Source organism: Andrographis paniculata, unplaced genomic scaffold (genome assembly GCF_009805555.1).
Source record: "Andrographis paniculata isolate CXL003 unplaced genomic scaffold, ASM980555v1 Contig40END, whole genome shotgun sequence".
Lineage (NCBI taxonomy): Eukaryota > Viridiplantae > Streptophyta > Magnoliopsida > Lamiales > Acanthaceae > Andrographis > Andrographis paniculata.
Window position 1 is genome coordinate 18815 of NW_026137574.1, and position 18867 is coordinate 37681.

Consider the following 18867-nt stretch of genomic DNA (forward strand, 5'->3'; position numbering starts at 1 on the left):
ACGGAAAAGTTGTGCAAACCTAGGAGTTTGCTAAAATAGAGGGTTTAATAGGTAATTATATAAACCTAGGTTGCACATGCTTAAGTGGGGGGGGACCATCTATTGGGACCACTTATACATATACATATACAATAAGCTCTCTCACATGCAAGAGGGGACCATTAGCTAGGTGTCAATCAATGAGAGGTTACTTAGTTATACTAAACCTATCCCACATTGGAAAATCACTCCACTTGCCCCCTCCCCCACTCCTATAAATAGGACTCTTAAGGTGCTTTGTAAAACACACCAAGCAAGAAAATTTTATGAATATTTGATCATTATTGATCATTTCCTTTTTATGAAAAGTTATGCTTGATAGCAATACTTTCTCTTTTAGTCTAATATTTCATGGAATGCAATTCCATTGCATGCTCCATGGGGTTTAGTTTCAAAATTCGGGTTTGAGTATAAAGCCTCAAGTTCGTGGCATTTGGGGAAGGTGGAAGAGCTCTCCAAAAGTGTCGACCGAGGTGGTGCCTTCGTGGAGGATGGTTCGATGCTAGAAGGGTATCGGGTCGTTCTTACGTTAGTACTTACTTAGGTTTGCTTCTCTTTCGATTATCCTTTTTCTCGCTTTATTCGTTTCCGCTTAGTTAATTTGTTCTTTCTTGCTTAGTTAGTTATGTTTAGTTGTTCGTTATTTGTCGTTGTTTATTAGTTAGTTCCGTTTTAGTTAGTTTATTCTGTGTCTTGTGTAGTTGAGAATTTCGGTCCATGACATACACTAATTTCGTACACTCTACACAACAAATACGAAAAGCACTTCAATTAGAACTATAGAGCACAAAGTAAGTATAATCTATAACATGCTACATAATACAAAGGAAAAACATTGAAAAAACAAAAGCGCTAAATACACTAATTTCGTACACTCTACACAACAAATACGAAAAGCACTGCAATTAGAACTATAGAGCACAAATTAAGTATAATCTATAACATGCTATATAATACAAAGGAAAAACATTGAAAAAACAAAAGCGCTAAACGTACTAATTTCGAACACTCTACAACAAATACGAAAAGCACTTCAATTAGAACTATAGAGCACAAAGTAAGTATAATCTATAACATGCTATATAATACAAAGGAAAACATTGAAAAAACAAAAGCGCTAAATACACTAATTTCGTACACTCTACACAACAAATACGAAAGCACTTCAATTAGAACTATAGAGCACAAAGTAAGTATAATCTATAGCATGCTATATAATACAAAGGAAAAACATTGAAAAAACAAAAGCGCTAAATACACTAATTTCGTACACTCTACACAACAAATACGAAAAGCACTTCAATTAGAACTATAGAGCACAAAGTAAGTATAATCTATAACATGCTACATAATACAAAGGAAAAACATTGAAAAAACAAAAGCGCTAAATACACTAATTTCGTACACTCTACACAACAAATACGAAAAGCACTGCAATTAGAACTATAGAGCACAAAGTAAGTATAATCTATAACATGCTATATAATACAAAGGAAAAACATTGAAAAAACAAAGCGCTAAATGTACTAATTTCGAACACTCTACAACAAATACGAAAAGCACTTCAATTAGAACTATAGAGCACAAAGTAAGTATAATCTATAACATGCTACATAATACAAAGGAAAAACATTGAAAAAACAAAAGCGCTAAATACACTAATTTCGTACACTCTACACAACAAATACGAAAAGCACTGCAATTAGAACTATAGAGCACAAAAAAGTATAATCTATAACATGCTATATAATACAAAGGAAAAACATTGAAAAAACAAAAGCGCTAAATACACTAATTTCGTACACTCTACACAACAAATACGAAAAGCACTGCAATTAGAACTATAGAGCACAAAGTAAGTATAATCTATAACATGCTATATAATACAAAGGAAAAACATTGAAAAAACAAAAGCGCTAAATGTACTAATTTCGAACACTCTACAACAAATACGAAAAGCACTTCAATTAGAACTATAGAGCACAAAGTAAGTATAATCTATAACATGCTATATAATATAAAGGAAAAACATTGAAAAAACAAAAGCGCTAAATGTACTAATTTCGAACACTCTACAACAAATACGAAAAGCACTGCAATTAGAACTATAGAGCACAAAGTAAGTATAATCTATAACATGCTATATAATATAAAGGAAAAACATTGAAAAAACAAAAGCGCTAAATGTACTAATTTCGAACACTCTACAACAAATACGAAAAGCACTGCAATTAGAACTATAGAGCACAAAGTAAGTATAATCTATAACATGCTATATAATACAAAGGAAAAACATTGAAAAAACAAAAGCGCTAAATACACTAATTTCGTACACTCTACACAACAAATACGAAAAGCACTGCAATTAGAACTATAGAGCACAAAGTAAGTATAATCTATAACATGCTATATAATACAAAGGAAAAACATTGAAAAAACAAAAGCGCTAAATACACTAATTTCGTACACTCTACACAACAAATACGAAAAGCACTTCAATTAGAACTATAGAGCACAAAGTAAGTATAATCTATAACATGCTATATAATACAAAGGAAAAACATTGAAAAAACAAAAGCGCTAAATACACTAATTTCGAACACTCTACACAACAAATACGAAAAGCACTGCAATTAGAACTATAGAGCACAAAGTAAGTATAATCTATAACATGCTATATAATACAAAGGAAAAACATTGAAAAAACAAAAGCGCTAAATACACTAATTTCGTACACTCTACACAACAAATACGAAAAGCACTGCAATTAGAACTATAGAGCACAAAGTAAGTATAATCTATAACATGCTATATAATACAAAGGAAAAACATTGAAAAAACAAAAGCGCTAAATACACTAATTTCGTACACTCTACACAACAAATACGAAAAGCACTTCAATTAGAACTATAGAGCACAAAGTAAGTATAATCTATAACATGCTATATAATACAAAGGAAAAACATTGAAAAAACAAAAGCGCTAAATGTACTAATTTCGAACACTCTACAACAAATACGAAAAGCACTTCAATTAGAACTATAGAGCACAAAGTAAGTATAATCTATAACATGCTATATAATACAAAGGAAAAACATTGAAAAAACAAAAGCGCTAAATACACTAATTTCGTACACTCTACACAACAAATACGAAAAGCACTGCAATTAGAACTATAGAGCACAAAGTAAGTATAATCTATAACATGCTATATAATACAAAGGAAAAACATTGAAAAAACAAAAGCGCTAAATGTACTAATTTCGAACACTCTACAACAAATACGAAAAGCACTTCAATTAGAACTATAGAGCACAAAGTAAGTATAATCTATAACATGCTATATAATACAAAGGAAAAACATTGAAAAAACAAAAGCGCTAAATACACTAATTTCGAACACTCTACAACAAATACGAAAAGCACTTCAATTAGAACTATAGAGCACAAAGTAAGTATAATCTATAACATGCTATATAATACAAAGGAAAAACATTGAAAAAACAAAAGCGCTAAATACACTAATTTCGTAACACTCTACACAACAAATACGAAAAGCACTTCAATTAGAACTATAGAGCACAAAGTAAGTATAATCTATAACATGCTATATAATACAAAGGAAAAACATTGAAAAAACAAAAGCGCTAAATACACTAATTTCGTACACTCTACACAACAAATACGAAAAGCACTTCAATTAGAACTATAGAGCACAAAGTAAGTATAATCTATAACATGCTATATAATACAAAGGAAAAACATTGAAAAAACAAAAGCGCTAAATACACTAATTTCGAACACTCTACACAACAAATACGAAAAGCACTGCAATTAGAACTATAGAGCACAAAGTAAGTATAATCTATAACATGCTATATAATACAAAGGAAAAACATTGAAAAAACAAAAGCGCTAAATGTACTAATTTCGAACACTCTACAACAAATACGAAAAGCACTTCAATTAGAACTATAGAGCACAAAGTAAGTATAATCTATAACATGCTATATAATACAAAGGAAAAACATTGAAAAAACAAAAGCGCTAAATACACTAATTTCGTACACTCTACACAACAAATACGAAAAGCACTGCAATTAGAACTATAGAGCACAAAGTAAGTATAATCTATAACATGCTATATAATACAAAGGAAAAACATTGAAAAAACAAAAGCGCTAAATGTACTAATTTCGAACACTCTACAACAAATACGAAAAGCACTTCAATTAGAACTATAGAGCACAAAGTAAGTATAATCTATAACATGCTATATAATACAAAGGAAAAACATTGAAAAAACAAAAGCGCTAAATACACTAATTTCGTACACTCTACACAACAAATACGAAAAGCACTTCAATTAGAACTATAGAGCACAAAGTAAGTATAATCTATAACATGCTATATAATACAAAGGAAAAACATTGAAAAAACAAAAGCGCTAAATACACTAATTTCGAACACTCTACACAACAAATACGAAAAGCACTGCAATTAGAACTATAGAGCACAAAGTAAGTATAATCTATAACATGCTATATAATACAAAGGAAAAACATTGAAAAAACAAAAGCGCTAAATACACTAATTTCGAACACTCTACAAACAAATACGAAAAGCACTGCAATTAGAACTATAGAGCACAAAGTAAGTATAATCTATAACATGCTATATAATACAAAGGAAAAACATTGAAAAAACAAAAGCGCTAAATACACTAATTTCGAACACTCTACACAACAAATACGAAAAGCACTGCAATTAGAACTATAGAGCACAAAGTAAGTATAATCTATAACATGCTATATAATACAAAGGAAAAACATTGAAAAAACAAAAGCGCTAAATACACTAATTTCGTACACTCTACAAACAAATACGAAAAGCACTGCAATTAGAACTATAGAGCACAAAGTAAGTATAATCTATAACATGCTATATAATACAAAGGAAAAACATTGAAAAAACAAAAGCGCTAAATACACTAATTTCGAACACTCTACACAACAAATACGAAAAGCACTGCAATTAGAACTATAGAGCACAAAGTAAGTATAATCTATAACATGCTATATAATACAAAGGAAAAACATTGAAAAAACAAAAGCGCTAAATGTACTAATTTCGAACACTCTACAACAAATACGAAAAGCACTTCAATTAGAACTATAGAGCACAAAGTAAGTATAATCTATAACATGCTATATAATACAAAGGAAAAACATTGAAAAAACAAAAGCGCTAAATACACTAATTTCGAACACTCTACAAACAAATACGAAAAGCACTTCAATTAGAACTATAGAGCACAAAGTAAGTATAATCTATAACATGCTATATAATACAAAGGAAAAACATTGAAAAAACAAAAGCGCTAAATACACTAATTTCGAACACTCTACAACAAATACGAAAAGCACTGCAATTAGAACTATAGAGCACAAAGTAAGTATAATCTATAACATGCTATATAATACAAAGGAAAAACATTGAAAAAACAAAAGCGCTAAATGTACTAATTTCGAACACTCTACAACAAATACGAAAAGCACTTCAATTAGAACTATAGAGCACAAAGTAAGTATAATCTATAACATGCTATATAATACAAAGGAAAAACATTGAAAAAACAAAAGCGCTAAATACACTAATTTCGAACACTCTACAACAAATACGAAAAGCACTTCAATTAGAACTATAGAGCACAAAGTAAGTATAATCTATAACATGCTATATAATACAAAGGAAAAACATTGAAAAAACAAAAGCGCTAAATACACTAATTTCGAACACTCTACAACAAATACGAAAAGCACTGCAATTAGAACTATAGAGCACAAAGTAAGTATAATCTATAACATGCTATATAATACAAAGGAAAAACATTGAAAAAACAAAAGCGCTAAATACACTAATTTCGAACACTCTACACAACAAATACGAAAAGCACTTCAATTAGAACTATAGAGCACAAAGTAAGTATAATCTATAACATGCTATATAATACAAAGGAAAAACATTGAAAAAACAAAAGCGCTAAATACACTAATTTCGAACACTCTACACAACAAATACGAAAAGCACTTCAATTAGAACTATAGAGCACAAAGTAAGTATAATCTATAACATGCTATATAATACAAAGGAAAAACATTGAAAAAACAAAAGCGCTAAATGTACTAATTTCGAACACTCTACAACAAATACGAAAAGCACTTCAATTAGAACTATAGAGCACAAAGTAAGTATAATCTATAACATGCTATATAATACAAAGGAAAAACATTGAAAAAACAAAAGCGCTAAATACACTAATTTCGAACACTCTACACAACAAATACGAAAAGCACTGCAATTAGAACTATAGAGCACAAAGTAAGTATAATCTATAACATGCTATATAATACAAAGGAAAAACATTGAAAAAACAAAAGCGCTAAATGTACTAATTTCGAACACTCTACAACAAATACGAAAAGCACTTCAATTAGAACTATAGAGCACAAAGTAAGTATAATCTATAACATGCTATATAATACAAAGGAAAAACATTGAAAAAACAAAAGCGCTAAATACACTAATTTCGAACACTCTACAACAAATACGAAAAGCACTTCAATTAGAACTATAGAGCACAAAGTAAGTATAATCTATAACATGCTATATAATACAAAGGAAAAACATTGAAAAAACAAAAGCGCTAAATACACTAATTTCGAACACTCTACACAACAAATACGAAAAGCACTTCAATTAGAACTATAGAGCACAAAGTAAGTATAATCTATAACATGCTATATAATACAAAGGAAAAACATTGAAAAAACAAAAGCGCTAAATACACTAATTTCGAACACTCTACACAACAAATACGAAAAGCACTTCAATTAGAACTATAGAGCACAAAGTAAGTATAATCTATAACATGCTATATAATACAAAGGAAAAACATTGAAAAAACAAAAGCGCTAAATACACTAATTTCGAACACTCTACACAACAAATACGAAAAGCACTTCAATTAGAACTATAGAGCACAAAGTAAGTATAATCTATAACATGCTATATAATACAAAGGAAAAACATTGAAAAAACAAAAGCGCTAAATGTACTAATTTCGAACACTCTACAACAAATACGAAAAGCACTTCAATTAGAACTATAGAGCACAAAGTAAGTATAATCTATAACATGCTATATAATACAAAGGAAAAACATTGAAAAAACAAAAGCGCTAAATACACTAATTTCGAACACTCTACAACAAATACGAAAAGCACTTCAATTAGAACTATAGAGCACAAAGTAAGTATAATCTATAACATGCTATATAATACAAAGGAAAAACATTGAAAAAACAAAAGCGCTAAATACACTAATTTCGAACACTCTACACAACAAATACGAAAAGCACTGCAATTAGAACTATAGAGCACAAAGTAAGTATAATCTATAACATGCTATATAATACAAAGGAAAAACATTGAAAAAACAAAAGCGCTAAATGTACTAATTTCGAACACTCTACAACAAATACGAAAAGCACTTCAATTAGAACTATAGAGCACAAAGTAAGTATAATCTATAACATGCTATATAATACAAAGGAAAAACATTGAAAAAACAAAAGCGCTAAATACACTAATTTCGAACACTCTACACAACAAATACGAAAAGCACTGCAATTAGAACTATAGAGCACAAAGTAAGTATAATCTATAACATGCTATATAATACAAAGGAAAAACATTGAAAAAACAAAAGCGCTAAATACACTAATTTCGAACACTCTACACAACAAATACGAAAAGCACTTCAATTAGAACTATAGAGCACAAAGTAAGTATAATCTATAACATGCTATATAATACAAAGGAAAAACATTGAAAAAACAAAAGCGCTAAATACACTAATTTCGAACACTCTACACACAAATACGAAAAGCACTTCAATTAGAACTATAGAGCACAAAGTAAGTATAATCTATAACATGCTATATAATACAAAGGAAAAACATTGAAAAAACAAAAGCGCTAAATACACTAATTTCGAACACTCTACAACAAATACGAAAAGCACTTCAATTAGAACTATAGAGCACAAAGTAAGTATAATCTATAACATGCTATATAATACAAAGGAAAAACATTGAAAAAACAAAAGCGCTAAATACACTAATTTCGAACACTCTACACAACAAATACGAAAAGCACTGCAATTAGAACTATAGAGCACAAAGTAAGTATAATCTATAACATGCTATATAATACAAAGGAAAAACATTGAAAAAACAAAAGCGCTAAATGTACTAATTTCGAACACTCTACAACAAATACGAAAAGCACTTCAATTAGAACTATAGAGCACAAAGTAAGTATAATCTATAACATGCTATATAATACAAAGGAAAAACATTGAAAAAACAAAAGCGCTAAATGTACTAATTTCGAACACTCTACAACAAATACGAAAAGCACTTCAATTAGAACTATAGAGCACAAAGTAAGTATAATCTATAACATGCTATATAATACAAAGGAAAAACATTGAAAAAACAAAAGCGCTAAATACACTAATTTCGAACACTCTACAAACAAATACGAAAAGCACTTCAATTAGAACTATAGAGCACAAAGTAAGTATAATCTATAACATGCTATATAATACAAAGGAAAAACATTGAAAAAACAAAAGCGCTAAATGTACTAATTTCGAACACTCTACAACAAATACGAAAAGCACTTCAATTAGAACTATAGAGCACAAAGTAAGTATAATCTATAACATGCTATATAATACAAAGGAAAAACATTGAAAAAACAAAAGCGCTAAATACACTAATTTCGAACTCTACACAACAAATACGAAAAGCACTTCAATTAGAACTATAGAGCACAAAGTAAGTATAATCTATAACATGCTATATAATACAAAGGAAAAACATTGAAAAAACAAAAGCGCTAAATGTACTAATTTCGAACACTCTACAACAAATACGAAAAGCACTTCAATTAGAACTATAGAGCACAAAGTAAGTATAATCTATAACATGCTATATAATACAAAGGAAAAACATTGAAAAAACAAAAGCGCTAAATACACTAATTTCGTACACTCTACACAACAAATACGAAAAGCACTTCAATTAGAACTATAGAGCACAAAGTAAGTATAATCTATAACATGCTATATAATACAAAGGAAAAACATTGAAAAAACAAAAGCGCTAAATACACTAATTTCGTACACTCTACAAACAAATACGAAAAGCACTTCAATTAGAACTATAGAGCACAAAGTAAGTATAATCTATAACATGCTATATAATACAAAGGAAAAACATTGAAAAAACAAAAGCGCTAAATACACTAATTTCGTACACTCTACACAACAAATACGAAAAGCACTTCAATTAGAACTATAGAGCACAAAGTAAGTATAATCTATAACATGCTATATAATACAAAGGAAAAACATTGAAAAAACAAAAGCGCTAAATACACTAATTTCGTACACTCTACACAACAAATACGAAAAGCACTTCAATTAGAACTATAGAGCACAAAGTAAGTATAATCTATAACATGCTATATAATACAAAGGAAAAACATTGAAAAAACAAAAGCGCTAAATACACTAATTTCGTACACTCTACACAAAAATACGAAAAGCACTTCAATTAGAACTATAGAGCACAAAGTAAGTATAATCTATAACATGCTATATAATACAAAGGAAAAACATTGAAAAAACAAAAGCGCTAAATACACTAATTTCGTACACTCTACACAACAAATACGAAAAGCACTGCAATTAGAACTATAGAGCACAAAGTAAGTATAATCTATAACATGCTATATAATACAAAGGAAAAACATTGAAAAAACAAAAGCGCTAAATACACTAATTTCGAACACTCTACACAACAAATACGAAAAGCACTTCAATTAGAACTATAGAGCACAAAGTAAGTATAATCTATAACATGCTATATAATACAAAGGAAAAACATTGAAAAAACAAAAGCGCTAAATACACTAATTTCGTACACTCTACACAACAAATACGAAAAGCACTGCAATTAGAACTATAGAGCACAAAGTAAGTATAATCTATAACATGCTATATAATACAAAGGAAAAACATTGAAAAAACAAAAGCGCTAAATGTACTAATTTCGAACACTCTCACAACAAATACGAAAAGCACTTCAATTAGAACTATAGAGCACAAAGTAAGTATAATCTATAACATGCTATATAATACAAAGGAAAAACATTGAAAAAACAAAAGCGCTAAATACACTAATTTCGTACACTCTACAAAACAAATACGAAAAGCACTTCAATTAGAACTATAGAGCACAAAGTAAGTATAATCTATAACATGCTATATAATACAAAGGAAAAACATTGAAAAAACAAAAGCGCTAAATACACTAATTTCGTACACTCTACACAACAAATACGAAAAGCACTGCAATTAGAACTATAGAGCACAAAGTAAGTATAATCTATAACATGCTATATAATACAAAGGAAAAACATTGAAAAAACAAAAGCGCTAAATGTACTAATTTCGAACACTCTACAACAAATACGAAAAGCACTGCAATTAGAACTATAGAGCACAAAGTAAGTATAATCTATAACATGCTATATAATACAAAGGAAAAACATTGAAAAAACAAAAGCGCTAAATGTACTAATTTCGAACACTCTACAACAAATACGAAAAGCACTTCAATTAGAACTATAGAGCACAAAGTAAGTATAATCTATAACATGCTATATAATACAAAGGAAAAACATTGAAAAAACAAAAGCGCTAAATACACTAATTTCGTACACTCTACAAAACAAATACGAAAAGCACTTCAATTAGAACTATAGAGCACAAAGTAAGTATAATCTATAACATGCTACATAATACAAAGGAAAAACATTGAAAAAACAAAAGCGCTAAATACACTAATTTCGTACACTCTACACAACAAATACGAAAAGCACTGCAATTAGAACTATAGAGCACAAAGTAAGTATAATCTATAACATGCTATATAATACAAAGGAAAAACATTGAAAAAACAAAAGCGCTAAATGTACTAATTTCGAACACTCTACAACAAATACGAAAAGCACTTCAATTAGAACTATAGAGCACAAAGTAAGTATAATCTATAACATGCTATATAATACAAAGGAAAACATTGAAAAAACAAAAGCGCTAAATACACTAATTTCGTACACTCTACAAAACAAATACGAAAAGCACTTCAATTAGAACTATAGAGCACAAAGTAAGTATAATCTATAACATGCTATATAATACAAAGGAAAAACATTGAAAAAACAAAAGCGCTAAATACACTAATTTCGTACACTCTACACAACAAATACGAAAAGCACTGCAATTAGAACTATAGAGCACAAAGTAAGTATAATCTATAGCATGCTATATAATACAAAGGAAAAACATTGAAAAAACAAAAGCGCTAAATACACTAATTTCGTGCACTCTACACAACAAATACGAAAAGCACTTCAATTAGAACTATAGAGCACAAAGTAAGTATAATCTATAACATGCTACATAATACAAAGGAAAAACATTGAAAAAACAAAAGCGCTAAATACACTAATTTCGTACACTCTACACAACAAATACGAAAAGCACTGCAATTAGAACTATAGAGCACAAAGTAAGTATAATCTATAACATGCTATATAATACAAAGGAAAAACATTGAAAAAACAAAAGCGCTAAATGTACTAATTTCGAACACTCTACAACAAATACGAAAAGCACTTCAATTAGAACTATAGAGCACAAAGTAAGTATAATCTATAGCATGCTATATAATACAAAGGAAAAACATTGAAAAAACAAAAGCGCTAAATGTACTAATTTCGAACACTCTACAACAAATACGAAAAGCACTTCAATTAGAACTATAGAGCACAAAGTAAGTATAATCTATAACATGCTATATAATACAAAGGAAAAACATTGAAAAAACAAAAGCGCTAAATACACTAATTTCGTAAACTCTACAAAACAAATACGAAAAGCACTTCAATTAGAACTATAGAGCACAAAGTAAGTATAATCTATAACATGCTACATAATACAAAGGAAAAACATTGAAAAAACAAAAGCGCTAAATACACTAATTTCGTACACTCTACACAACAAATACGAAAAGCACTGCAATTAGAACTATAGAGCACAAAGTAAGTATAATCTATAACATGCTATATAATACAAAGGAAAAACATTGAAAAAACAAAAGCGCTAAATGTACTAATTTCGAACACTCTACAACAAATACGAAAAGCACTGCAATTAGAACTATAGAGCACAAAGTAAGTATAATCTATAACATGCTATATAATACAAAGGAAAAACATTGAAAAAACAAAAGCGCTAAATGTACTAATTTCGAACACTCTACAACAAATACGAAAAGCACTTCAATTAGAACTATAGAGCACAAAGTAAGTATAATCTATAACATGCTATATAATACAAAGGAAAAACATTGAAAAACCAAAAGCGCTAAATACACTAATTTCGTACACTCTACAAAACAAATACGAAAAGCACTTCAATTAGAACTATAGAGCACAAAGTAAGTATAATCTATAGCATGCTACATAATACAAAGGAAAAACATTGAAAAAACAAAACCGCTAAATACACTAATTTTGTACACTCTACACAACAAATACGAAAAGCACTGCAATTAGAACTATAGAGCACAAATTAAGTATAATCTATAACATGCTATATAATACAAAGGAAAAACATAGAAAAAACAAAAGCGCTAAATGTACTAATTTCGAACACTCTACAACAAATACGAAAAGCACTTCAATTAGAACTATAGAGCACAAAGTAAGTATAATCTATAACATGCTATATAATACATAGGAAAAACATTGAAAAAACAAAAGCGCTAAATACACTAATTTCGTACACTCTACACAACAAATACGAAAAGCACTTCAATTAGAACTATAGAGCACAAAGTAAGTATAATCTATTAGCATGCTATATAATACAAAGGAAAAACATTGAAAAAACAAAAGCGCTAAATACACTAATTTCGTACACTCTACACAACAAATACGAAAACCACTTCAATTAGAGCTATAGAGCACAAAGTAAGTATAATCTATAACATGCTACATAATACATAGGAAAAACATTGAAAAAACAAAAGCGCTAAATGTAATAATTTCGAACACTCTACCACAAATACGAAAAGCACTTCAATTAGAACTATAGAGCACAAAGTAAGTATAATCTATAACATGCTATATAATACATAGGAAAAACATTGAAAAAACAAAAGCGCTAAATACACTAATTTCGTACACTCTACACAACAAATACGAAAAGCCCTTCAATTAGAACTATAGAGCACAAAGTAAGTATAATCTATAGCATGCTATATAATACAAAGGAAAAACATTGAAAAAACAAAAGCGCTAAATACACTAATTTCGTGCACTCTACACAACAAATACGAAAACCACTTCAATTAGAGCTATAGAGCACAAAGTAAGTATAATCTATAACATGCTTTATAATACAAAGGAAAAACATTGAAAAAACAAAAGCGCTAATTGTACTAATTTCGAACACTCTACAACAAATACGAAAAGCACTTCAATTAGAACTATAGAGCACAAAGTAAGTATAATCTATAGCATGCTATATAATACAAAGGAAAAACATTGAAAAACAAAAGCGCTAAATACACTAATTTCGTGCACTCTACACAACAAATACGAAAACCACTTCAATTAGAGCTATAGAGCACAAAGTAAGTATAATCTATAACATGCTATATAATACAAACGAAAAACATTGAAAAAACAAAAGCGCTAAATACACTAATTTCGTACACTCTACACAACAAATATAAAAAGCACTTCAATTAGAACTATAGAGCACAAAGTAAGTATAATCTATAACATGCTACATAATACAAAGGAAAAACATTGAAAAAACAAAAGCGCTAAATACACTAATTTCGTACACTCTACACAACAAATACGAAAAGCACTTCAATTTGAACTATAGAGCACAAAGTAAGTATAATCTATAACATGCTACATAATACAAAGGAAAAACATTGAAAAAACAAAAGCGCTAAATACACTAATTTCGTACACTCTACACAACAAATACGAAACGCACTGCAATTAGAACTATAGAGCACAGAGTAAGTATAATCTATAGCATGCTATATAATACAAAGGAAAAACATTGAAAAAACAAAAGCGCTAAATACACTAATTTCGTGCACTCTACACAACAAATACGAAAACCACTTCAATTAGAGCTATAGAGCACAAAGTAAGTATAATCTATAACATGCTACGTAATACAAAGGAAAAACATTGAAAAAACAAAAGCGCTAAATACACTAATTTCGTACACTCTACACAACAAATACGAAAAGCACTGCAATTAGAACTATAGAGCACAAATTAAGTATAATCTAGAACATGCTATATAATACAAAGGAAAAACATTGAAAAAACAAAACACTACCAAAAAAACTGTTTTCTATTACGGCCGGAAAATCGTAACAAAAAGCCATATTTCGTGCAATTTGCGTATTTGCTACGCCTTTGTTACGACTTTTTTCCGTAATGTGTACTCGCGTAACGAATGTTTTTTGCCACGCCACTTTTCGTAACTATTACGATCGGTCAACGCTCCCTGAAGTATGGTATTTGTTACGATATTTGTTACGAATTTTCTCTCGTAACGAAAGGTAGATCCTTCCGCGCGTGTGGCAGGACTTTTAGTTACGGTATTTGTTACGGAAGTTCCTCGCGTTACAAGTGTTTTCCATTGACCGGTTGTCAGAACTTGGTTTTTGTTACGACTATTTGTAACGGCATTGAACCCCGTAAAAAAAATATTACCTACTTATAGTCACGAAACCGTCTGTAACAACAAATATCCAAAGACCACTTTTTGTAACGATTTTCTGGCCTTTTGTTACGGAAAAATAGCGTATTGTGAAAAACAGGGGGTACGCTGCAATTGAAATTTTTCGTAACAAATGGACCTGCTGTGATGCGTATGATACGAAAATAAATTACGAATACAAAGATTGCTATAAACATCATCATCATTACGCCCCGCGCAAACATTAATTCATATTAAAATCTGAATTCCATACCTACCAACAAAATAAAGCAACCCATAGAACAAGCCTACTAGTATCTACACATCAACAACCTGTTCCGCAAAACGTGCTTAACAGTTCAAACACAAGTAAACAACGCAATAAGCAAATACGGTTATCCATCAGTCCCATTAGGCACATTTTTCACCATACGAATTCAAACCACAAAGGTCTACGCATCAATTCCAGACATAGTTCAACAAAAACTCAACACAATCCATCCAAAGACAGGTTCGACATTCAATCCATATGACAAACGGGGCAATTAACATGGGTGTATCGGTACCAACATTTCAAGCCCGGCGCATGAGCTGCAATTGCCAACACAGAGATTACTTTAAGTCATACTTCTTATAAATTTCGGAAGGCAATACAAGAAAGGTATTAAAGTAGATCCTTACGTCCTTGTAGCTCCACTCAATAGGATCTTCGCCGACGACATCGCGAAGGGTAGCCGCCCCAGAAATGGTCGGCAAAATAAGGGGTGTGTCCGGGACTGACGCGGATGTCACGAAGACCTTGACCAAGGAAAGTGTGTCACCTACAGCATTCACAAGAGCAATTTTTGATTACATTCAAGCATATATATCAACAGACGTTCGAACTGTATATATAACATGTCATAACACAGACATTATAAGTGTAATACTTTGGAACTAGAACAAGAGGAGTACGTACATTCAGACATGTCGTACAGTACATGGTATTACATTCATGAGTTAGGTAGCGAAGCACATTATACCCTAATTTCCTATGTAATTGCAGCTTGATCTTTAAACCAAACATCCTTCAATAAACATGGGTCGTCATAATAGCAGTTATTTTACCACCCCTACATTAACAGTCTACATCGCTTTGGAAATCCACGGATCGTATCATTGTATACTTCTACACTTAGTGAATCCATGCTAATACGCAATATGAGGCCTGAACAGTCACGAAAACCTACGATATCTCGCTGAGGCATATTAAAAGTTTAATTAAACATCCTCAAAGATACCGGACCAACCTGGCCCAGGGGGGCAGAGCAGAAGTCCCTCTGCAACAACTTTTTTCTCACCGGTGCGGGATAATAGAAGCACATGTGTGCCGACCTACAACAGACAGGGCATATGAGTTGGATAAGGTAGTACGCAGTCAAGAGTAGCCTAAATTAGACACTGCACTGATTTCTAAGAAACTCCAGGGCGTCACGGAATCATACCGTCATGCTTGGCTCGGACACAGGCCTGGGAATCTCAGGGACTGAATCAATACGAGATGTGCCCTATCATATAACATGCCGAGGATGGTAAATTCCTTCGCCATCCAAATCTCATGGGATACTCATACCAAACAGGTCAGGGATTATGAATACTTACTGCCTGGCCAGTAACCGCTCCGGAGTTTCTGTGCATGAATGCATACACATCAGCCTTGATGGTTTTGAACTCATCCATCATTGCCTTCAGCTCCTCCATTCCATTCTGTAGTTGTTCCCACCCATGCTGGAATGCTACACTGTCTGTTAAACCAGTTGACTCGCTGCGGGGATGAGCTGAACTTGCCGCACTGTCGACCTTTGACCGCTTCTTAATCTTTCCCCCAAGGGCCCGTCGGTACAGAGTCTCCCGAACAGAGGGAGTCCGCCCTTCAGGGGGAACCTTGTTTAGCTCATTCTGTAAATAAGTCTACAGGAAAGATTTAAGTGAGGCCGAACTTGCTCTTGTTGTTAGAGATGTAAATACTGACTGAATTGTAACTAAGTTGGAAACGAATTTATTCTACCAATATCTCCTCGGTTTCTTGGTCATCCTTTCCCTTGCCTTGTGTGCGACTGGAAATCCAAATCTCCAGATTGTCGGGGTCCTTCCCCTTTGCCTTGATCTGCAGCAATACAAGGCCTTCTGTCATCGAAAACATAATGAAATACAGGAGAGGAAAATATGGGGATGGAGCATGACATGACTAATTACTTAATTGTAATAAAAGGTACCTCCTCTGCCAGAGTCGTGAATGACTTCCGCCCAGTACGATGTGGAAAGCTTCTTTTCGCTACGTTCGACGCATTTTTCTTGGATTGAAGCTACGTCAATCAAAGTTATTTAGTTCTCAGTCCATGCCCGTGCAGATTTAACGTATATTAATTTGGCATGTCCCTATGCGTACCTTCACCTTCTCGTCGCGCCAATACTCAACCAACTTCGGCCACTGATCGGGCACAATCCTGCTTGAGGGAACCTTCTTCAGTGCTTCTTCATCGTCCTCGATCGGATTGAAGTAAGTTGATTTGATGCTGTATTTCCAGTGCCTCCAAACTTCCCTTAGGTCAGCCAAGACCACTTTCTCCGCTGAGTCTGGTAATCCGCTGTTACTCTGGAATGCCGTTTCACACGGTTTCCACCAGGTCCGGAGAAGATGGTAGGGCCATATATAAGAATCTATATGAAATAAAAGAACTTTCAATTTAATGAAGTTTGCATCACCTGAACCTCCATCCATGCACCCTGTCTCTTCGTCTCCGGTATCTCAGCGAACGTGGGGTAATGTAGAGGAAGTCGAGCTCCGTTGCGTGCAATGACCCCAATGGCTGTCTTGTACTCGTTTACGTCGGGTCCGACGATGCTTTTACCATCCGGCGATGTGAATACAAGCATCCTGTGATCTTTTCCCCATCCACGCGGCATTCGTGCCGCCCCTCTCCCCTGCTTTTTCTTTGACGAACCAGCTGACACAAACAGGAGATTACATGTTCTAATAAGGATATTACATGCAAAATATGAAGTCACTAAATGTAATCGGTAATCTTTGAAGGCTAATTTCCAAACCGTCGTGCGATGTCATCTCGTCCAATGGTGCCATATTGCCCGCCTCTGTTCCTGTCATCAGAGTGGGGTCGGAGCCTGGCCCTTCATCCAAGAGTGGCATATCACTCTCTGCAGTCTCCATGTCCTGCGTCGGCGGAAGTGTCTCGTCATCTGCTTGTGTGGGGGGGATTGTATCATCGTCATCCTGTGTCAGTGCCGTCGGATCAAAAAGTGATGGAACATCCCTATCATCATGTTCCTGTTGGGGTTAACAGTGTCAGCCTATTGTAGTGTTATACTGAGAGTTCAAATAAGGACATGCTTTCGGCAAAGGAACCACATTACCTCCAAAGGGCCCTCTGAATCCTGAAGCACTGCCCTTCGAGTGGAAGATGTTGGCTTCATGCTTTGACCACGAGCATCGCGCTCTTTCTCCCACTCTGATGTGATGGACCGGAGTCGCTGGAGCAGTGGCGAGACCCGAGATCCCTTCCGTTTTGTCACTTTCTTTGTGGGATTGCGGATGGGCGATGGATTCCTGCTTGCGGGATGAGTTGCCTCTAGGGGGCTGTTACGTGCGGATGCCCGGGTAAAACGTCTTGCGGGAGAGACTGCCGGATCCTGTGACCCTCCAACGGCAACACGTTGAGATTTGCCCATAACCTGCAAGACACCAGTGTTAGTTGGCAGTATGAAAACGTATATTAGGAGAAAATCAAAACACACTTATCACAACAAAGCTTATGAAGTGACATATTACGAGAAATTCACATAATAGTTACTGCAATTAATCAGGGTAAATTGCTTCAGCATACGCAAAGGGGG

The 18867-nt window shown here is 32.6% G+C and overlaps 1 protein-coding gene across 2 annotated transcripts; it reads right to left on the bottom strand.

Annotated features, from left to right (window-relative positions):
• Positions 1–15388: 15388 nt before the first annotated feature.
• LOC127251187 (uncharacterized) lies at positions 15389–18705 on the bottom strand. 2 transcript variants are annotated; one of them, XM_051274777.1, is made up of 11 exons: positions 18388–18705; positions 18064–18301; positions 17722–17963; positions 17405–17611; positions 17232–17321; positions 17024–17122; positions 16618–16914; positions 16461–16523; positions 16266–16350; positions 15658–15797; positions 15389–15567 (listed from the first exon to the last, which is right to left on the bottom strand). In XM_051274777.1, the coding sequence occupies exons 1-11, from the start codon at positions 18700–18702 to the stop codon at positions 15550–15552; spliced, it is 1794 nt and encodes a 597-aa protein (XP_051130734.1). In that variant the 5' UTR covers positions 18703–18705; the 3' UTR covers positions 15389–15549. The 2 variants fall into 2 exon arrangements, with proteins under 2 accessions (XP_051130734.1, XP_051130733.1); XM_051274776.1 differs by having other exon boundaries at positions 16618–16926.
• Between the last annotated feature and the right edge of the window lie 162 nt (positions 18706–18867).